Here is a 20,465-nt window from a genome sequence, read left to right as displayed (position 1 = left end):
CACTCCAAAGTACACAGTAAAATACAGCTGGTTAATTATTCATTAATTTTTTTACGTAATTAATCAGACTTTATATGGGAAATTTGGGAATATGTCTGAAAATATTTATTTACATACTGCACATTAACCCCCTGTGACTAATATACTTGACATTATTTTACAGTAAATGCAGATATCAGATAGATGGTAACAGGTGGATGTTAAAAACAGGACAGGAATAGGTTTGGTGTGATTGTGTAAACTATGGGAAAGAGGTAGAATAGTTCTCTGGAGATTATTTAGTGAATGTCTGCCATCTAGTGGCCACAATGTGTAATTATAATGAATAAACGTCGGTTAGGGGCGTGCTTAATGACGTCACTCGGGAGAAACGAAAGCAAAGTTTTGAATCGGTTTCCTGATCTGGATTCAGCACGTGTTGGCGGGACACAATCTCCATTTGTTTGCAGTTTTCCTTCAAGGAACTGAAACCACAGCAGGTAACGTGTAAGTGTGCTGGAAAACGGGGAGAGAGCAGGAAAAATGAGAGACTAAAAAAATGATGTTAAAGTAAACAGTAACGTACTTTATTTAGGAGTTTCACAGAGTCAGCAAATATCGGAAATGTTATAAAATAAAATTATAAAATATATTTCAGACTGACTATAACATATTTCGGAGACTACTCCTTGTTTCTATCAGTAGCTATTATTTGTTTTTGTCGGTGACAAAGTGCAGTGAATGCATTTATCTCAAACATACAGTATAGACATAGATACATAGGTGATTATGTTCATTTGTATTTATCCTTTATTTATACTGCTTCTTGTTAATACATTTAGCATTATTAATTCTAAACAACAACATAAACTATTATTTAGTAATATTAGTTGCCTCTGTAAAAAAAAAAACATTTATAATTTGTACACACTATTATAAGGAAAGTGTTGCAGTGTGTAAAGTTTTCTGTGGTCAAAATCCTCTATCATTCTGTCTCTTGTTTTGTCAGTCATGGCTTCCTCCAGCAGTGTTCTGTGTGAAGATCAGCTCCAGTGTCCCATCTGTCTGGATGTGTTCACTGATCCAGTCTCTACTTCATGTGGACACAACTTCTGTATGATCTGTCTCAAAGAGTTCTGGGACAGCAGTTCACACTGCCAGTGTCCAGTGTGTAAGCAGGAATTCCCTAATTGTCCTGAACTATGTGTGAATATGTTCATCTCTGCAGTTGCTGCTCCATTTAAGAAATCAGTTCAGGTCAAATCCAGCATTGCTACAGAAAAACGTACCCAATCTCTGGTGTTCTGTGAGGCTTGCTGTAAAAGGAAATGTGCAGCTGTGAAGTCCTGCCTGATCTGTATGACCTCTTACTGCAAGACTCACCTGGAACCTCATGAGAGAGTTTCTTCACTAAAAAAGCACAAATTGATGGAGCCCATGGAGAACCTGGAGGACTATATCTGTCAGAAACATGAGAGACCCCTGGAGCTGTTCTGTAGAGATGACCAGACGTGTGTGTGTCAATTCTGTACTGAGGGAGAGCACAAAACTCATAACACTGTTCCTTTAGAAAAGGAGAGTGGAGAGAAGAAGGTGAGAAAGTGACAAGTAATAATAGATAATTGGAAAAAAAAATTGCTAATGAATTGCATTTAGCATTATAATAAACATTTATACAATGTTAAATATTTGTCTTAGATTCAGTTGGAAAAGAAACAAGCAGAAGTTCAGCAGATGATCCAGGAGCGACTGAAGAAGATTGAGGAAATCAAACACTCTGTAAAATGCAATAAAGTGAGTCTTTTAACTAATCTACTACATAGCTACTTCAGAAAAACTAATTATTAGAATTATGATGTTATCATATAAAATGAGAATAAAATGAGAATAAAATGATTTAGATAGAATTGTCTTCTGTTAGAAAACAACAGAGAAGGAGAAATCAGACTTTGCGGTTTTCAGTAATCTGATGAGTGACATTGAGAGAAGCCAGGCTGAACTGCTTAAGGTGATGAAGGAGACACAGAAAGCAGCAGATAAGCAGGCTGAAGAGTTCATTAAAGAGCTGGAGCAGGAAATCACTGAGCTAAAGAGGAGAAACACTGAGCTGGAGCAGCTCTCACACACTGAGGATCACCTCCACCTCCTACAGGTCAGAGTCCCTCTGTTTCTCAATAGCAATGCAGCACATGACAGGACAGCAGTCCCCATGCTGAGGGATTTCTCCTCTCTCCTGCTGTACTGTAGATTTACCCATCACTCTGCAGCCCTCCACACACCCAGGACTGGACTCACATCACAATTAACACTCATCTGAGATTTGATATGCTGAGTTCTCTGTCTCAGCTTCTGGAAACTCTCAGAGAGAAAATGGAGAAGCTTCATGAGATCAGTAAGTGTTTAATTATTTGTAAGAGCTTGTTTTGTCTGAGAAGATTTATTCTTTAGATTACTGTTGTTTTATAATGATTCCTTCTTTTTTTCTAATTCATAAAAATCTACCCTCCCCATACCCTAACAATCAATAAAGTAAAATAAAATTTTATTAGTTAATAATGCTCAATATTATTTTCTAAACAGAACTGAGGAGTATTCAACAATATGCAGGTTTGTGAGCTCATACTGATCCCATGACTAAATTTATATAGATTTCTGTTCCACACTGTGCAGTGATAAAACTGATGTACACTGTGTTTCTGTCTCTCAGTGGATGTGACTCTGGATCCTGATACAGCAAATCCTTATCTCATCCTGTCTGATGATGGGAAACAAGTTACCTGTGGACACAAACGACAGAAACGTCCTGATAATCCAGAGAGGTTTGATCGTTTTTATTATGTATTTGCAAAGGAGGGATTCACCTCAGGGAGATTTTACTATGAGGTGCAGGTCAGAGGGAAGAGTGAGTGGATTTTCGGAGTGGTCAGAGAGTCTGTTAACAGGAAAGGGAAGATTACAGCCAGGCCTATGAATGGATATTGGTGTGTTTGGCTGACTAATGAGACTGAATATCAGGCTCTGGACTCTCCTCCTGTCTCCCTCTCCTTGAAACAGGCTCCTCAGAAGGTGGGGGTGTTTGTGGACTATAAGGAGGGTCTGATCTCCTTCTATGATGTTGATGCAAAATCTCGTATCTACTCTTTCACTGGTCAGACTTTCACTGAGAAACTTTATCCAATATTCAACCCTTGTGATAATACAGCACCACTGCTCATCTGTCCTGTCAATCAAATTTAACATACTTTTTTAAACTGATTTATTTCTTAAACACGGTATTAGTATTTTGTAGAATTTATCTGAATAAGGTTAATAAGAATTTTTTTTTTTTTTTTAATTTAAAATTTATTTTACCTTTTGCTTTGTTGAGATGATTCATCATCTTAAATTGGTCTGATCTTGTAAGGATCCATCAGCACTCCTATACATTTTTTTTCTTCAAATTTCATCCCACAGAATATATTTTAATGTTTAATATGGGTCAGATGTAACAATGCAAGCTATTTTTTTTATTTGCAATAATTAGATAAATAAGTCAGAGATCAGCTTTAGCTTTTGGCTCCAAAGTAATCTCTTCAGTGTTTGACGCTCACCATGTCATTTAACTGGGTTCTTGGATAACTTTACTTCTGTAAAGTTATCATTAACATTCGTTAACATTCTTAAAGGTTGTCTTTATATCAAACATGTATTAAGACTAAAAAGCTAAAAAAAAATATCATTTTAAATGAAAGTAAAAATTAGAATTTTACATATATGAAATATGCTAAAACATGAAAATATGGGACTAGTGGGCAGAGCTTGCATTACTGCAACATTCTGTGTGTTCCATGCAATGTCACGATTAACCACTAGAGTCATGTCTCAGTCTACTTTGTCATATGTTCTGAGTCAAATCTGATTTACTGTAATCATTTTCCTTCCCATATTGTGTAAGTTTTAATGTTATAATACTAATAAAGCTCTTGTATGGATATCTTTATTTGTAAAGTGATTCCTTTATTTAGACTTTCATGTTGCTGTGATGCACATCAATGTGTTTACTGATGACAAACTTATTTATTAGTGTCCTATCCAGCTAATAAACTGTTGTAGTAGTAATAATTTAGCTGTACAAGACAGTGGTGAGACCGGCCATGCTGTATGGTTTAGAGGCAGTGTCACTGAGGAAGAGACAGGAGTCAGAGCTGGAGGTAGCAGAGCTGAAGATGTTGAGGTTCTCTTTGGGAGTGACACGGTTGGACAGGATTAGGAACGAGTACATCAGAGGGACAGCTCATGTTGGACGTTTGGGGGACAAAGTTAGGGAGGACAGATTAAGATGGTTTGGACATGTCCAGAGGAGGGAGAGTGAGTATATTGGTAGGGGAATGTTGGACATGGAGCTGCTAGGCAGGAGGCAAAGAGGGAGGCCAAAGAGGAGGTATATGGATGTAATAAATGAGGATATGAAGCTAGTGGGTGCAAGTGTTGAGGATGCAGAAGATAGAGATAGGTGGAGAGAGATGTTTCACTGTGGCGACCCCTGAAGGGAAAAGCAGAAAGAAGAAGAAGAAGTAGTAATAATTTATCCACCCTGTGTGTAAGGTAGATAAATTTTTACTACTCATTAAAATATGAGAAATTAATAGTAAATTGTTTTAAAGAATTTACATCAGATTTTTGAACCAATGAACATGCAGTATAAAATATTTAAAGTTTAATAATAATAATAATAATAATAATAATAATAATAATATAAAAGAATGCATCAGTATGATACAAAATATGGAAACTAAGAATGTACTGTATACAAAAGTAGAGGAAATAGAAAAAAATAATTTGATAATGATATAAGAATTAAGCTTAATAGTAGACATACACAGTAAGTGCAGACAGCTGTTTCAATCTTATTAGGTGAAATGGGTAAAAAAATGGGGAAATCTATTTAACATTTTAACCGATCTTCCATGGCAACATTGTGGAAGAGACGCTTTATGATTATGTTTTGATGGAGTCTCTGTTTGGTCCTGATCCATGAAGTTCTTCAGTCTGGTCAGCAGTTGCATCAGTGGAGAATCTCTGAGCAAGAGTCCTCAGTGTAGCACAATTCAGCAGAGATTGTTTTGAAGATCTAGCCGTATCATCACATCTGCTTCTGTGAGGATCAGCAAAATGCACAGTGTGTCCAGTGATCATGAAGCATGTGTTTTAACTCACTGTGGACATTATGCAATTTCTCCTGCAGCTTTATCTTGTAAAGGTGGAGACTTGCTAAAATGGAGGCAACATCAAGGAATTATGAGTCAAGAGCACAACTCTGATGTTTATGATCAGAGATCCAGACTGATTGAAACACTCTGTCCAATACACAGATGTTTGTGAGTTCAAAGACACTGCGATGGTCTCCAAGTGGTTCTATCCACAGCAGTCCCTTGGGTCACAGGCTGTCCACACAGATCTATCCCCAGCAGCAGTGAGCACCACCAAGCAAAGAGACTCCAACTAGGGGTAGATCGTCTGGAGGAATCAGGCAAGTCCGGAAAGAAGAAGTGATTACTATGGGCACTTAGAACACTGGGAGCTTGTGAGTGGGATATACAGTGAGGAAAAAAATTATTTGATCCCCTGCTGATTTTGTTGTGCCCACTGACAAAGACATGATCAGTCTGTAATTTTAATGGTAGGTGTATTTGAACAGTGAGAGGCAGAATAACAACAAAAAAATCCAGAATGACAATTTAATGAGTAAAATAAGTATTTGATCCCCTATCAATCAGAAAGATTTCTGGCTCCCAGGTGTCTTTTATACAGGTAAGGAGCTGAGATTACAGTAGGAGCACTCTTGGGGAGTGCTCTTAATCTCAGCTCATTAACTGTATGAAAGACACCTGTCCACAGAAGGAGTCAATCAATCAGATTCCAAACTCTCCATCATGGCCAAGACCAAAGAGTTGTCCATGGATGTCAGGGATAAGATTGTAGACCTACACAAGGCTGGAATGAGCTACAAGACCAACGCCAAGCAGCTTGGTAAGAAGGTGACAACAGTTGGTGCGATTATTCCCAAATGGAAGAAACACAAACGGACTGTCAATCTTCCTCGGTGTGGGGCTCCATGCAAGATCTCACCTCATTTATCTTATTTCAATGATCATGAGAACGGTGAGTAATCAGCCCAGAATTACACTGGAGGATTTTGTCAATGATCTCAAGGCAGCTGGGACCACATTCACCAAGAAAACAATTGGTAACACACTACGCCGTGAAAGACTGAAATCCTGCCTCACCCGGAAGGTCCCCTTGCTAAAGAAAGCACATGTACAGGCTCATCTGAAGTTTGCCAGTGAACATCTGAATGATTCAGAGGAGAACTGGGTGAAAGTGTTGTGGTCAAATGAGACCAAAATCCAGCCCTTTGGCATCAACTCAACTCGACATGTTTGGAGGAGGAGGAAGTACACCATCCCCAGGTGACAGGACAACTGCACCGCATCAAAGGGACGATGGATGAGGCCATGTACCATTAAATCTTGGATAAGAACCTCCTTCCCTCAGCCAGGGCATTGAAAATGGGTCGTGGATGGATATTCCAGCCTGACAATGACCCAAAACACATGGCCAAGGCAACAAAGAAGTGGTTCAGAAAGAAGCACATTAAGGTCCTGTAGTGGCCTAGCCAGTCTCCGGACTTTAATCCCATAGAAAATCTGTGGAGGGAGCTGAAGGGTCAGCCACAAAACCTTAATGACTTGGAGAGGATCTGCAAAGAGGAGTGGGCCCAAATTCCTTGAGATGTGAGATGTGTGCAAACCTGGTGGCCAACTACAAGAAATGTCTGACGTCTGTGATTGCCAACAAGGGTTTTCCACCAAGTACTAAGTCATGTTTTGCAAAGGGGTCAAATACTTATTTCACTCAATAAAATGCAAATCAATGTATAACTTTTTTGAAATGTGTTTTTCTGGATTTTTTTTGTTGTTATTCTGTCTCTCACTGTTCAGATAAACCTACCATTACAATTACAGACTGATCATTTCTTTGTCAGTAGGCAAACGTACAAAATCAGCAGGGGATCAAATGATTTTTTCCCTCACTGTATAGCTCGACAGAGAAAGAGAGAAAAAGAGGCAGGGAGGGGGAGAGGGAGAGAGGGAGGGAGAGAGAGAGAGAGAGATAGAGATTTGTGCCACAGTAAGCTTTTTGCCATATTCAGCCCAAGGGAGAAAGAGTGAAGAAGCTAGTGTTCTCTTAGCACTCTGGGATCAGAAGATGTGTGTTCCTAAATAATCACTTCTCAGTGGAAGGTGCAGGTAAAGATTCCAACAATACAGAATCATTTACACTCATTAGATTAAATAAACCCTGTGTTTTAAGCTTGATCTACTAGAACTCTTAACAGTTACTCAATCCTGTCACTCTAATAACTGACTGACTGACAGAGCAGAGGTGTGGTTTAAAGCCTTACCACTTCCTGTGTTTTTAATGTCTTAGCACATTACTGTTAGGAAGAAGAACTGAAGGATCACATCTCTTTTAATGGTTATGGATGTTGGATCTTCTCTTACTTCCTCTTTCCAGAAAAATCTGACATTTGTTTCACTCTCACACCTGCATAAAAAGTGACAGTAGAGTTGAACTGATTTCACCTTAAAAGTAAGAAAAGAATGTTGTTTTTTTTTATCTGTAAAGGGGGATAGTTTGTATTTTTGAAGGATTCCATATATGCTGCAGACAGAAAAAGGGGTTACAGCAGTTAGGTGCTAGAAAACAGTTAAAAAGGCATGCCAAAATACCCTTGACTACTTATTAGTTGAGTAAAATTTGTTTCAATTTACTGGAATTTCTTCATGGTGTCAAGTTCATCCACCCCATAATTAAGCACAATAGAAAGCAGCTTCCTAAAGGACATGAAGTGTTTATCCAGGTTGATTTATAATCCAGGAGAGCTCTTATGCAATCATAGTGCTACATTGCACTTTTTTCAAGTTTGTTAGCTGTCTCCACTGACTTTACAAACATAACAATAGTCTTGTTCATTCTCAAAACAGGCACCATATTATAATGTCTCACTACTTGCCCCACATTGGGGCAGCACTCCTCCACATTCACTTTACACTTCACTTTCACACTGTGTTTAGCAGTGCAGGCTGCTGTTTTAATGTTGTTATATGAAATGTGTGAAAAATATTGTATCTACTTCACATACTGATTTTTATAAAAATCCAACAATGATAAAGATAGACAAAGAAGCTTTATAGTTATTTTACTTCTGATGGTGTCTTTGTTTGGTCTGAAAACAATACAGTTAAAGAAGCTCATGAATGATTCTGACACTATATAAAATAACAATGATAATGTTTCATTCATGTTGAACTGTTTACATGTTTAGCTCAATCTGCAGTACAAATAAATTCATTTACACCTGTACAAAAAGCATAATGTACATGGACTTACATAAACTGAGCACTCTCATGCATTTAAATAAATATATCCATATTTTCTCACATCTTCATCCCTCTTTAGAGAAATCAGCTCAATGTTTTGATGAGTTTTTGAATAAACATATATTGAAAAAAAATTGTGTGTAAAAGGATTTTTAATGGAAATAAATTATCCTTCTAAAACTTAATGATCAATTATTAAAATATATTATCCAAGGTCGTTTAATGACTGTTTGCATAAATATTTACTGGATGCCCAATGAAATTGTACATCGCAGAGAGAGACGCTATAAATTGCTCTAGTTTACTGGGTGAATTTCCGCCATCTAGTGGCTACAACCTGTTATTATATCATGAGAGAAGCCAAACAGTGGGCGTGTCTCTCATTACGTCACTCAGGCGAATCGAAACTCAAACGCAAATCCGTTCCTTACTAAAACCTGATCTTTTTACCAGGAAAACGATCTCGAATTTAAGGCTTATCTCTCTTTTTTGGCGGGATTAAAACATCTGCAGGTAAACACTAAAATATCAGGAACAAGAGAAGTAAAGAAAAGGAGAAATACCGTTTGGTAAGTAATGCTACCCATGAGATGAGATGTTTGGCAAGACACAATCTCCAGTTTAAAGATTTTGCAGTCTTTCTTCCAGGAAATAAAGCCCAGGATAGTATTCTGTAAGTGAGCCAGAAAGCAGGGAGAGAGCAGGAAAAATTATTTTAAATAAATTATATCATGGTTAGTTGTCCCTTCTCCAGCTCTTGGTGTTGGTATTTTGTGTGATGCAGTGATTGATATCAAATGTGTCTGTTATTTACCGTGGAGATTCAGAAATATGTTGGCATAGGGATAGGAGATGGGAGACTAAGGACATACATGCTCTTATCAGAAATAATCTTGCAAGAGCTCGTAGTGATCTCCTACTTACGTATAGTAGTGTTCCAGACAGTTTCCAGCTGTTAGCTGCTGCTGCTCCACCACACAAATTTGAGCTTTAAGAAGGATAATGAACTCCAGGAGGAAAACCATTAACTTGTTTTCCCATGGGAGAATAGCAGCACTCACACAGCTCCTTATCTGTTACTTGACATATTTTTTAATGTGTTTTGAAATTTATTGAAGTTAAATTAAAAAATGAGGTTGATGTTCCCTTCTAAGCCTGGATCCTCTCAAGGTTTCTTCCTCATATCAGGCTTACTCAACAGAAATAAATAGGAACTTTACATTAAACTTTTTTTTAAATTTCTCTATGTTTCTATACTTCTGTGAAGGTGTTTTCAGGAAATGTTCATTGTTAGATCATCTGTCCTGTTAATCCAATTTAATCCTCATTTTCCAGTCATAAAAAGTATTCTTTAACTTTCTTGATAAAGATTAAAACTTTTTGGCATTGTCCATCATTCATGATATTGATAGTTAATACAGTTTTGCTAATCGACAAGAACATGATTAGAACTGAGCCTTCCAATTAAAATGTCTATCAAAATCCAAAACATTTCAGTTTCTGCCATTTCTAATTGCAAATTCTTTCTTAACTCATCTCCACTCAAATTCTTTTTCTCCTGTTATATTTACTTCCAATCTTACTTGTAGTCTACTAAATGCTTTGCCTAAAACAATTGTTTAAATGTTGTTTTTCATTTAAAGAATCTTGATGTGAGGATAAATCAAAGAGCTCTGTAAAACATGACATGATACGTAAATGATTTGATGAGAGTGCTTCTCTAATATATCAAGAATATACAAGAACATAGAACCGTAGATGATTGTATACTTCACCGATTTATTAAATTAATATTATTAAAGTTATATAACAAGAAAGTAGAAGTATAAGGAGAATAAAATGATGACGATGGTAATGGTTGTTGTTGTCTTCAGTACACAGGAAAAATGAGAGTGTTTCCTTTTCAGCCCATGACTTCATGAAGGCTTCAGTAAAGCCCTGTCCTGTCCTGTTTTACATAAATTATAACATTGCATTTGAATTATTAATTTAAACAAGTGTGAAAATTTTTAATAATTTAAAGAGCATGATTAATTATGATAAAAGAACAGAAATTCTTCAATAAGTGTTTGAGTGTGAGTTCAGCACAACTCTATGAGTAACATATTGACTAGATCTGTTTCTGTCAAACAAAATAATAAATAAAACCCCACAACATTAATATAATGAAAAGAAAAATGTAGCCTGAATTTTGCTGCAATATTGTTTATAATAAATTTATTTTAAAAACAAAATCACTCCAAAGTACATGGTAAAATACAGTCAGTTAATTACTCATTAAATTTTTCTAGGTGATTAATCAGACCTTGTATGGGAAATTTGGGAATTTATAGCTAATGCCTGAAAATATTTATTTACATACTGCACATTAACCCCCTGTGACTAATATACTTGACATTATTTTACAGTAAATGCAGATATCAGATAGATGGTAACAGGTGGATGTTAAAAACAGGACAGGAATAGGTTTGGTGTGATTGTGTAAACTATGGGAAAGAGGTAGAATAGTTCTCTGAAGATAATTTAGTGACTGTCTGCCATCTAGTGGCCACAATCTGTAATTATAATAAATAAACCTCCATTAGGGGTGTGCTTAATGACGTCACGCAGGAGTAATGAAAGCAAAGTTTTGAATCGGTTTCCTGATCTGGATTCAGCACGTGTTGGCGGGACACAATCTCCATTTGTTTGCAGCTTTCCTTCAAGGAACTGAAACCACAGCAGGTAACGTGTAAGTGTGCTGGAAAGCGGGGAGAGAGCAGGAAAAGTGAGAGACTAAAAAAATGATGCTAAAGTAAACAGTAACGTACCTCAGTAAGGAGTTTCAGAGAGTCAGCAAATACCGAAAATGTTAATGTACAACGTAAAACTAGGATTTAAATTGCTTTTATATATACACTACTCACAAAAAGTTACGAATATTTTGCTCATATTTATGGAAAATATAAAAAGTTCACACTACAGTGACATTATATCTTGAAAGTAGGGCATTTAAGTAGAAGCATGCAGTGGTGATTTCCTCATCTCAAACAATTAATTGGAACAATAGCCAACTACAGTGGTGGGTATACCACAACCTGTGTTGTTCATGCAGGGGCACAATGACTGGATTAATGATGTTATTCAGGTAGGATTGGCTTGTCACTGTATCATTCACAAGATGTAGGGCAGTTCTGTATTGAGTAGACACACCTGCCCAGACTTTAACACCACCACAGCAGTGGCTGATGCATAGCACTCTCCTTGACGTCTCCAACATCGTTGGCGGTCATCATTTCTGCTCAACGTGAATCGACTTTCATCAGAGAACAGCACTGAGGCCCACTGGTCCCTCGTCCAGTGTAAATGCTCCCTGGCCCATGCAAGACGATGATGCCTGTGCCTGGTGGTGTGGTCAGGTACCCTTGCAGGTCGTCTAGCACTCAGACCACGCTGATATAAACGGTTTCGAATGGTCTGACATGACACTTGGGTGCCTCTCACCTCCCTTAAATGTGCCTGGAGTGGAGTGGCATTCATCATCCGGTTCCATAGGGCACTGGTCACAATGAAGTGGTCATCAACGTGGGATGTGGCCAAAGGACGTCCACTTCGATGCCTTTCTGTGACTCTTCCAGTCTCGCTGTATCTCTGTCACAACCTGCTGATGACACTCTGTGACACTCTAAGCTCAGTGGCCACTTCCCTCTGAGAAGATCCTGTTTGAAGCCTCGCAATGGTGAGGTGCTGTTGATCAATTGTTAGGTGTCATGTTGGTCTCATGATGTCAAAATGTGAACAGCATGATGAAGAGGACTGTTTAAATACTAATTCTAATTGAACCAGAAAATTTACTGGTCGAGTCATGGATCAAACACCAGTTGTGAATTGTTAGAGTGACTTTGTTAGAGAACAGCAAGTTATGCTGCTGTAAGTACTGCAACACTGAACAGTTGGACATGTGCATTCAAAAGTGTAGAGAAGGTCAAATTAAGTTCACCTGTAAAGGTTATAATGCATTTTAGGTGCATCCTGAAATTTCACCCGAAAGCCCAATATCCTTAACTTTTGAAATGGAATGAATGAATGAAACAGCCTTTATTTGTCACATATACATTACAGCACAGTGAAATTCTTTCTTCGCATATCCCATCCTTGGAGGTTGGGGTCAGAGCGCAGGGTCAGCCATGATACGGCGCCCCTGGAGCAGAGAGGGTTAAGGGCCTTGCTCAAGGGCCCAACAGTGGCAACTTGGTGGTGCTGGGGCTTGAACCCCTGATCTTCCAGTCAACAACCCAGAGCCTTAACCACTTGAGCCACCACTTGTGAGTGGTGTATATTAAAATATATTTCTGAGTGATTATATATATTCCATATTAATACATATTTCTGAGTCTACTTCCTGTTGATATCAGTAATTATTGTTTGTTTTGTTGTTAACTAACTTCTTGAAGTGCCGTGAATGCATTTACCTCAAAGATACAGTATAGATATAGATAGATACATACATAGATGATTATGTTAATTTGTATTCATCCTTCATTAACACTGCTTGTTAATACTATTATTACATTTATAATATTTATATAATTATAATATAAAATAAACATTATAATATAATACATTTAGCATTATTAATTCTAAACATCAACATAAACTATTATTTATTATTTGTTGCCACTCTAAAAACCATGTATAATTTGTACACACTATTATAAGGAAATAATGAATTTTAGGCTTGCAGTGTGTAAAGTTTTCTGTGGTTTAAATCCCTCTCTCATTCTGTCTCCTATGTCAGTCATGGCTTCCTCCAGCAGTGTCCTGTGTGAAGATCAGCTCCAGTGTCCCATCTGTCTGGATGTGTTCACTGATCCAGTCTCTACTCCATGTGGACACAACTTCTGTATGGTCTGTCTCAAAGAGTTCTGGGACAGCAGTTCGCACTGCCAGTGTCCAGTGTGTAAGGAGGAATTCCCTAAACGTCCTGAACTACGTGTGAACACGTTCATCTCTGCACTTGCTGCTCCATTTAAGAAGTCAGTTCAGGCGAAATCTAGCAGTACTACAGAAAAATCCACCCAATCTCAGGTGTTTTGTGAGGCTTGCTGTGAAAAGAAATGTATGGCCTCGTACTGCAAGACTCACCTGGAGCCTCATGAGAGAGTTTCTTTGTTAAAAAAGCACAAAGTGATAGAGCCCATGGAGAACCTGGAGGACTACATTTGTCAGAAACATGAGAGACCACTGGAGCTGTTCTGTAGTCAGTTCTGTACTGAGGGAGAGCACAAAACTCATAACACTGTTCCTCTAGAGGAGGAGAGTGAAGAGAAGAAGGTTAGAGACTGAAGATTAATTATGGATAATAGAAAAAAAGTATATAGAAGAATATAATTAAAGTTTATGCAGTGTTTAAAATTTGTCTTAGATTCAGTTGGGAAAGACACAAGCAGAAGTTCAGCAGATGATCCAGGAGCGACTGAAGAAGGTTGAGGAACTCAAACACTCTATAAAACTCAATAAAGTGAGTCTCTTAACTAACACACAACATAGCTCTCTTATGAAAACACGACTTGAGAATCATGACTTCAATCATATAGAATGAAATGATTCAGTTGTATTTGTATTCTTTTAGAAAACAACAGAGAAGGAGAAATCAGACTTTGTGGAGATCTTCAGTAATCTTATGAGCTGCATTGAGAGAAGCCAGGCTGAGCTGCTTAAAGTCATGGAGGAGAAGCAGAAAGCAGCAGAGAGGCGGGCTGAAGAGTTCATTAAAGAGCTGGAGCAGGAAATTACTGAGCTAAAGAGGAGAAACACTGAGCTGGAGCAGCTCTCACACACTGAGGATCACCTCCACCTCCTACAGGTCAGAGTCCCTCTGTTTCTCAATAGCAATGCAGAACATGACAGGACAGCAGACCCCATGCTGAGGGATTTCTCCTCTCTCCTGATGTACTGTAGATTTACCCGTCACTGTGCAGCCCTCCAGACACCCAGGACTGGACTGATGTCACAATTAACACTCACATGAGTGTGGAAACTCTGAGGAGGTCTCTGTCTCAACTTCAGGAAACTTTCAGAGAGGAAATGGAGAAGATTCCTGAGATCAGTAAGTGTTGAAATTTATAAAAATCCATCATGTACCATCTAACAGTTAATGAAGCAAAATAAAATTGTAACACTTAGTAATGTTCAATATTATTTTCCAAACAGAACTGAAGAGAATTCAACAATATGCAGGTTTGTGAGCTCTTATTGATCACATGACTAAATTTATATAGATTTCTTCACTGTTCCACACTGTGCAGTGATAAAACTGATGTACACTGTGTTTTTGTCTCTCAGTGGATGTGACTCTGGATCCTGATACAGCGAATCCTTATCTCATCCTGTCTGATGATGGGAAACAAGTTACAGATGGAGACACAGATCAGAATCTCCCTGATAATCCAGAGAGGTTTGATCGTTGTCCATGTGTGTTGGGAAAGGAGGGATTCACCTCAGGGAGATTTTACTATGAGGTGCAGGTCAGAGGGAAGACTAAGTGGGATTTAGGAGTGGTCAGAGAGTCCATTAACAGGAAAGGGGAGATTACATACAGCCCTGAGAATGGACAGTGGTCTGTGTGGCTGAGGAATGAGACTGAATATGAGGCTCTGGACTCTTCTCCTGTCTTCCTCTCCTTGAAACAGGCTCCTCAGAAGGTGGGGGTGTTTGTGGATTATGAGGAGGGTCTGATCTCTTTCTATGATGTTGATGCAAAGTCTCAAATCTTCTCTTTCACTGGTCAGACTTTCACTGAGAAACTTTACCCATTATTCAGCCCATGTCTCTATGATGGAGGTAAAAATTCAGCACCACTGATCATCTGTCCTGTTAAGCAAATCTAAAAGTCTAAAATTTCTTTTAAAAAAAGTTTCATAATAATTATAAATTATAAATTTGTTTTTTTGTTGCTCTCATAATAATCTTTCATACTAAAGTATTTCTTCCAGGATCCATCATTACTTCTATAACTAATATTCAAATCTCGTACACCAGAATATATTTTCAATGTGTAATATGGATCAGATGTGGCAGGCTAATGTGTATTAATCAGTTAAAATAGAAGAATTTAATATTTAGGTTCTTTTGGTTCCAAAATAACATCCACACTGAGTAAACAGTGGATTCATTTAACTGGTATCCAAGTTTGCTTTAGTAAAAATTGTTTCTGTATCAAATATGTATTTTTATAGTACTTTTTCCCCTTTTTTCAGCCTGTGCAGTTAGCTACATCATCGTCACACACAATATGAATGCAAAATTATGTTTATTTATTACATAAATCATACAAATAAATAAATAACAAATGCATTTGTAACATACTGTACAACCTTTACCATATAGTTAATATTAATTTATTATTATAAATCAAGATTATTTTGTATTCTCTGAATATTTGCCTGTAATGTGAAGAATTTACTTCAAATATGTCGAACCTGGGAACATGCACATGTAAAACATACAAAATTTTATAATAAGAAGCAAAGCATAATGCATCTATGTAATACAAAATATACACAACTAAAATATGAACAAATGTAGAAAGTAATGAATAGAAAATTGGATAATGAGTACAATTAAATTTAATAGCAGACAGACACAGTGAGTGCAGACAGGTGTTTACATCTTATTCGGTGAAATGGGTAAAAAAAAAAAATGTATTTAACATGTTGATTGTAACTGATGTACCATGACAACATTATAGAAGATACACTTTATGTTCTGATGGAGTCTCTGGTTGGTCTTGAGTCATGAAGTGACTTCAGTCTGGTCAGCTTTTACATCAGTGGAAAATCTCAGAGGAAGAGTCCTCAGTGTGGCACAGTTCAACAGAGATTGTTCTGAAAGTCTAGTCATATCATCACATCTGCTTCTGTGCAGATCAGTTAATGCACAGAGTGTCCAGAGATCATGGACATTGCCTTTTACCTCACTGTGGACATTATGCAATTTCTTCTGAAGCTTTGTCTTGTAAAGGTGGAGACTTGGCTGAGATGGGGGCAACATCAAGTCAGAATTATGAGTCGATTGACTGATTGAAACACTCTGTCCAATACACAGATGTTTGTGAGTTCAAAGACGCTGCGATGGTCCAACATGAGCTGTCCCTCTGATGTACCCATTCCTAATCCTGTCCAACTGTGTCACTCCCAAAGTCACTCTCACCACTTTCAGCTCTGCTATCTCCAGCTCTGCCTCCTGTCTCTTCCTCAGGGGCACTGTCTCTAAACCATACAGCATACAGCCAGTCTCACCACTGTCTTTTACATCTTCCCCTTGATTCTTGCTGATATTTGCCTATCACACTTTCTCTACCCATTCCAAACTGCCTGCACTCACTTCTTTACCTCTTTCCCACTCTCTCCATTAATTTGGACTGTTGACTGCAAGAACTTAAACTCCTGTACCTTCTTCACCTCTTCATCTAATCTTACTGTTCCACTTCCTTCCCTTTCATTAACACACATGTACTCAGTCTTAATATGACTGACTTTCATTTCTCTTCTCTCCAGCGCAAACCTCCACCTCCCCAGGTTTTCCTCCACCTTCTCCCTGCTCTCACTACAGATCACAATGTCATCTGCAAACATCATTGTCCAAGGAGACTCCTGCCTGACCTCCTCTGACAACTGGTCCATCACCATAGCAAACAGGAAGGGGCTCAGGGCCGATCCCTGATGCAGTCGCATCTCCACTTTGAACTCCTCTGTCTGACCTACAGCACACCTCACCACTGTCCTGCTCCTCTCATACATGTCCTGTACCACTCTGACATACTTCTCTGCTACTCCTGACTTCCTCATACAGTATCCTTTAGCTACTCCTGACTTCCTCATACCCTGTCATACACTGTCTCCAAGTCTACAAACACACTCTCTCTGACCATCCCTATATCAAAATTCTTACAGCAAAAATTGCATCTGTTGTGCTCTTTCTGGGCATGAAGCCATACTGCTGCTCACAAATTTCCACTACCTTCCTTAACCTAGCTTCCACTACTCTTTCCCATAACTACATTGGATGGCTCATCAACTTTATCCCCCTATAGTTGCTGCAACTCTTCACGTCACCTTTATTCTTTTTCTGTTCCTATCACCACTCTCTCACCCGTGGGAATACTCTCTATCATGTCATCTAATTCACTCCAGAATCTCTCTTTCTCCTCTAACTCACAACCTACCTGTGGGGCATAACCACTAACAACATTCAACATCACCCTTTCAATCTGTAACTTCAGACTTATCACCCTGTCTGACACTCTCATCACCTCCAGAACATTCCTCACAAACTATTCCTTCAGGACCACAACTACTCCATTTCTTAGACTATCCACCCCATAATAAAAGAGCTTGAATCCTGCTCCTATACTACGAGCCTTGCTACCCTTCCACCTGGTCTCCTGTACACACAGTATATCCACCTTCCTTCTCTCCATCATATCAGCCAGCTCGCTACCTTTCTTTTCATAGTACCAACATTCAGAGTTTCTTTGTCTATGCACTCTCATTTATGTATGATTTATGTATGATTTGTACATCATCTCATTTTATTTCATTTTGTTTACATTTTATTGCACAAGTTCTCTTTCTTTTTTTGGTGCTGTGTTTTTGTGTTGTCTTTTTTGTACTTATTGTTTTTGCACTGTCTTGTCTTTGCTCCGTTTGCACCTAGCTGCACACTTTGCACTTTATGTGGCTTGGACAAACTTCGTTCCTAGCTCTGTGTTGTGTTTTTTGTGTTTGATCTTTATGTTGTATGTTTCTGTAGCACCAGGTCCTGGAGAAACATTGTTTCATTTCACTATGTACTGTGTCAGCTATATGTGGTTGCAATGACAATAAAGCTTCTTAAATCTTGAATCTCCTCCCTCCTCTACTTCTTCGACCAACAGTAGCCGTATTTCCACTGGTGCCCTGTAGGTCAACCTGGGCCTCGATCAATTCGGTATAAAATTCAGAGCACTGATGATTCGCATGATTAAATTTGGCGATGTTTTATGCCGGATGCCCTTCCTGATGTAGCGATTTTACTCTGGTTGTGTGGGTTTTTTTTTTTTTTTTAATGACTAAGCAGTGTTGACAAGGAAGATTTTAATATCCCTTTTTTATTCTGCAGAAACACAGAGCACATATAAATTTGTGCACATCACAACTGTCTCTCCCCTTCACTCGTGCCTGCATTAGCAGAGTGAGAGACAACACATCCAACCCCGCTGGCGGCAAAAAGTAAATTTAATGTGCCGCTGCGCAGCATGAGGCATCATGTGTGTCCCTAATATGTGTCCTACCTGATACAAACTCTGCATATATGGTTCCTCATGGAATAACTATGTACATCACATCTTATAAGACAAAATACAATAAATATAAAACATATAAACATAAAACATATAAACGTTAAAAAGTTATCACAAAAACTATAAAAAGTTTTTGTGAAGTTCACATAAATTGCTTTGTAATTATTAACCCAGCTACATACTCCCCCCTGAACTTCACAAAACTTGTTCATAAGGGTGAGCATCTATTATAATTCTTACAGAACTCAAGCTGTCAATTAGTACACAAGTCACAGCAGCACATGCTTCCCACTCAACAGAGAAAGTGATCCAAATGGGTTGATCAGGCCCATTAAGATCCAGTTGCCAATAAGCTGCCCTAAACACCATTATATAAAGGACTTTAGATATAAGACAGTAATCTGTAAACTTATAATCTCATACACTTTGAGAAGATGGGCCAAAAAATATAATTGCACAAGGGAACTCACTAATATAGCTTCAACTAATTTATGACAATAGGGCTTTTGCAAACTCACTAACAGAACTTGTTGTCTTTACATTTTGCGTCATGTTCTGAATTAACTTATTCACAGGCTTCACAAGTCTACCAAATCTAGTTCTGACTTGAAATGAAACTTGGATAGAAGATGAATCTATAGATTCGGAGGGCATTACATTGTTGTTTACTGGACCTCTCTCTGACTCAGATGTTACATTGTCACAATCAGTCTCTGCATCACTTGAATGAATGGAAACATTATCGCAAGAGGTGGATATATCTTGTACTGCAGTAAAATCAGCCTTTGGGGATCTGGATTCACTCAGTGCTACTTCACTGCAGGTGTCGTCTGGATCACTGTCATCACTGAATGAGGGCTCAATTCTCCAACCTCAATCGGTAGGAAGTTAGCTTGGAGAAGCAAGTTCCTGTGAACAGTTTTTTTTTCTGTCCAGTATTTGTGTTGCAGATGCAGTAAGTGTGACATTGAGGATTTAGATAGACAACAGTGTAGGGTGTAGACTCCCATTTGTCTGCAAGCTTTCTCCGACCAAGTTCTCCTTTGTTAGCCAGCAAAACCTGGTCACCAATTTCAATTGTACATCCTCTTGTTTTCTTGTTATAATCTGAACCTTAAGATAATCTGACCTTTGCCATGACAGTGAGGCAAGACCGCGAGGTGTTGGGCGTGCTTAGGAAATTATCCTAAAATGCCAGGTTTCTGTGCTACCTATAAAGAAGAGTAGTTCAAATAGTTCAAATAGTAACCATCACAGCAACCACGGGTTCAAACACAGCCTCTTTCATTTATTCACTGTCTTTTCAGGCAAAGAATGTCACGCAAAGACATTAACAGACAGTAAAAAAATTGATTGTGGTTATAGGATCATCCATTTTTTCCCCAAGTCAGTGTCTTTTTGGGCAGTGTGAACATGAGTTATTTTTCATAAAATTCTAAATCCAGTGACTAACTTGTTTGTTGGTTTTTGTTGGCGTTCATCTGTGTGGTGTGAAGTTAACTCATTCAAACCTCCTTTACTTTTAATGAGTTCGTTTCATCTAAAACCTGACAATATTAACCAATACTAGCAACACACATTAACATTATCTGGTATATGTGCCCTTTTTAACTCATTTTATCTTGGTGTAGCAGTAAGTTAGACAAATAACATATGAAATAAAAAGGTAAATGACCTTCTACAGTGTGCCCGCTGATAAAGGATGTGCCAATATTCCTTTTCTTCTTTCTCCATCCCCCAAC

The 20,465-nt window shown here is 38.1% G+C and overlaps 2 protein-coding genes across 5 annotated transcripts; both read left to right on the top strand.

The window, feature by feature from the left end:
- Window positions 1–369: 369 nt before the first annotated feature.
- On the top strand, window positions 370–3,952 carry LOC131355693 (E3 ubiquitin-protein ligase TRIM39-like). 2 transcript variants are annotated; one of them, XM_058394111.1, is made up of 7 exons: window positions 370–479; window positions 989–1,572; window positions 1,678–1,773; window positions 1,901–2,131; window positions 2,227–2,371; window positions 2,560–2,586; window positions 2,687–3,952. In XM_058394111.1, exons 2-7 carry the CDS (start codon window positions 991–993, stop codon window positions 3,214–3,216), a joined length of 1,611 nt encoding a protein of 536 aa, XP_058250094.1. In that variant the 5' UTR covers window positions 370–479; window positions 989–990; the 3' UTR covers window positions 3,217–3,952. The 2 variants fall into 2 exon arrangements, with proteins under 2 accessions (XP_058250094.1, XP_058250095.1); XM_058394112.1 differs by lacking the exon at window positions 2,560–2,586.
- Window positions 3,953–8,805: 4,853 nt separating this feature from the next.
- Window positions 8,806–18,276, top strand: LOC131356849 (E3 ubiquitin-protein ligase TRIM21-like). 3 transcript variants are annotated; one of them, XM_058396072.1, is made up of 7 exons: window positions 8,806–8,971; window positions 13,180–13,715; window positions 13,807–13,902; window positions 14,014–14,247; window positions 14,343–14,490; window positions 14,595–14,621; window positions 14,727–18,276. In XM_058396072.1, the coding sequence occupies exons 2-7, from the start codon at window positions 13,182–13,184 to the stop codon at window positions 15,269–15,271; spliced, it is 1,584 nt and encodes a 527-aa protein (XP_058252055.1). In that variant the 5' UTR covers window positions 8,806–8,971; window positions 13,180–13,181; the 3' UTR covers window positions 15,272–18,276. The 3 variants fall into 3 exon arrangements, with proteins under 3 accessions (XP_058252055.1, XP_058252056.1, XP_058252054.1); XM_058396073.1 differs by having other exon boundaries at window positions 8,806–12,706; XM_058396071.1 differs by lacking the exon at window positions 8,806–8,971 and having other exon boundaries at window positions 13,173–13,715.
- Window positions 18,277–20,465: the final 2,189 nt, after the last annotated feature.

The sequence above is a fragment of the Hemibagrus wyckioides genome, linkage group LG07, assembly GCF_019097595.1.
Source record: "Hemibagrus wyckioides isolate EC202008001 linkage group LG07, SWU_Hwy_1.0, whole genome shotgun sequence".
Taxonomy (NCBI): Eukaryota; Metazoa; Chordata; class Actinopteri; order Siluriformes; family Bagridae; genus Hemibagrus; species Hemibagrus wyckioides.
The sequence above is the reverse complement of the archived record's forward strand: the minus strand, read 5'-3'. Positions and strand labels throughout refer to the sequence as shown.

Bases quoted from the DNA above. Each gene is read 5' to 3' on its own strand.
- LOC131356849 (XM_058396071.1), top strand. From the start codon at position 13,173: ATGTCAGTCATGGCTTCCTCCAGCAGTGTCCTGTGTGAAGATCAGCTC. The intron at 13,716-13,806 runs GTTAGAGACTGA...AATTTGTCTTAG, and splicing joins AGGAGAGTGAAGAGAAGAAG to ATTCAGTTGGGAAAGACACA. The intron at 14,622-14,726 runs GTTTGTGAGCTC...TTTGTCTCTCAG, and splicing joins GAGAATTCAACAATATGCAG to TGGATGTGACTCTGGATCCT.
- LOC131355693 (XM_058394111.1), top strand. From the start codon at position 991: ATGGCTTCCTCCAGCAGTGTTCTGTGTGAAGATCAGCTCCAGTGTCCC. The intron at 1,774-1,900 runs GTGAGTCTTTTA...GTCTTCTGTTAG, and splicing joins ACTCTGTAAAATGCAATAAA to AAAACAACAGAGAAGGAGAA. The intron at 2,372-2,559 runs GTAAGTGTTTAA...TTTTCTAAACAG, and splicing joins GGAGAAGCTTCATGAGATCA to AACTGAGGAGTATTCAACAA.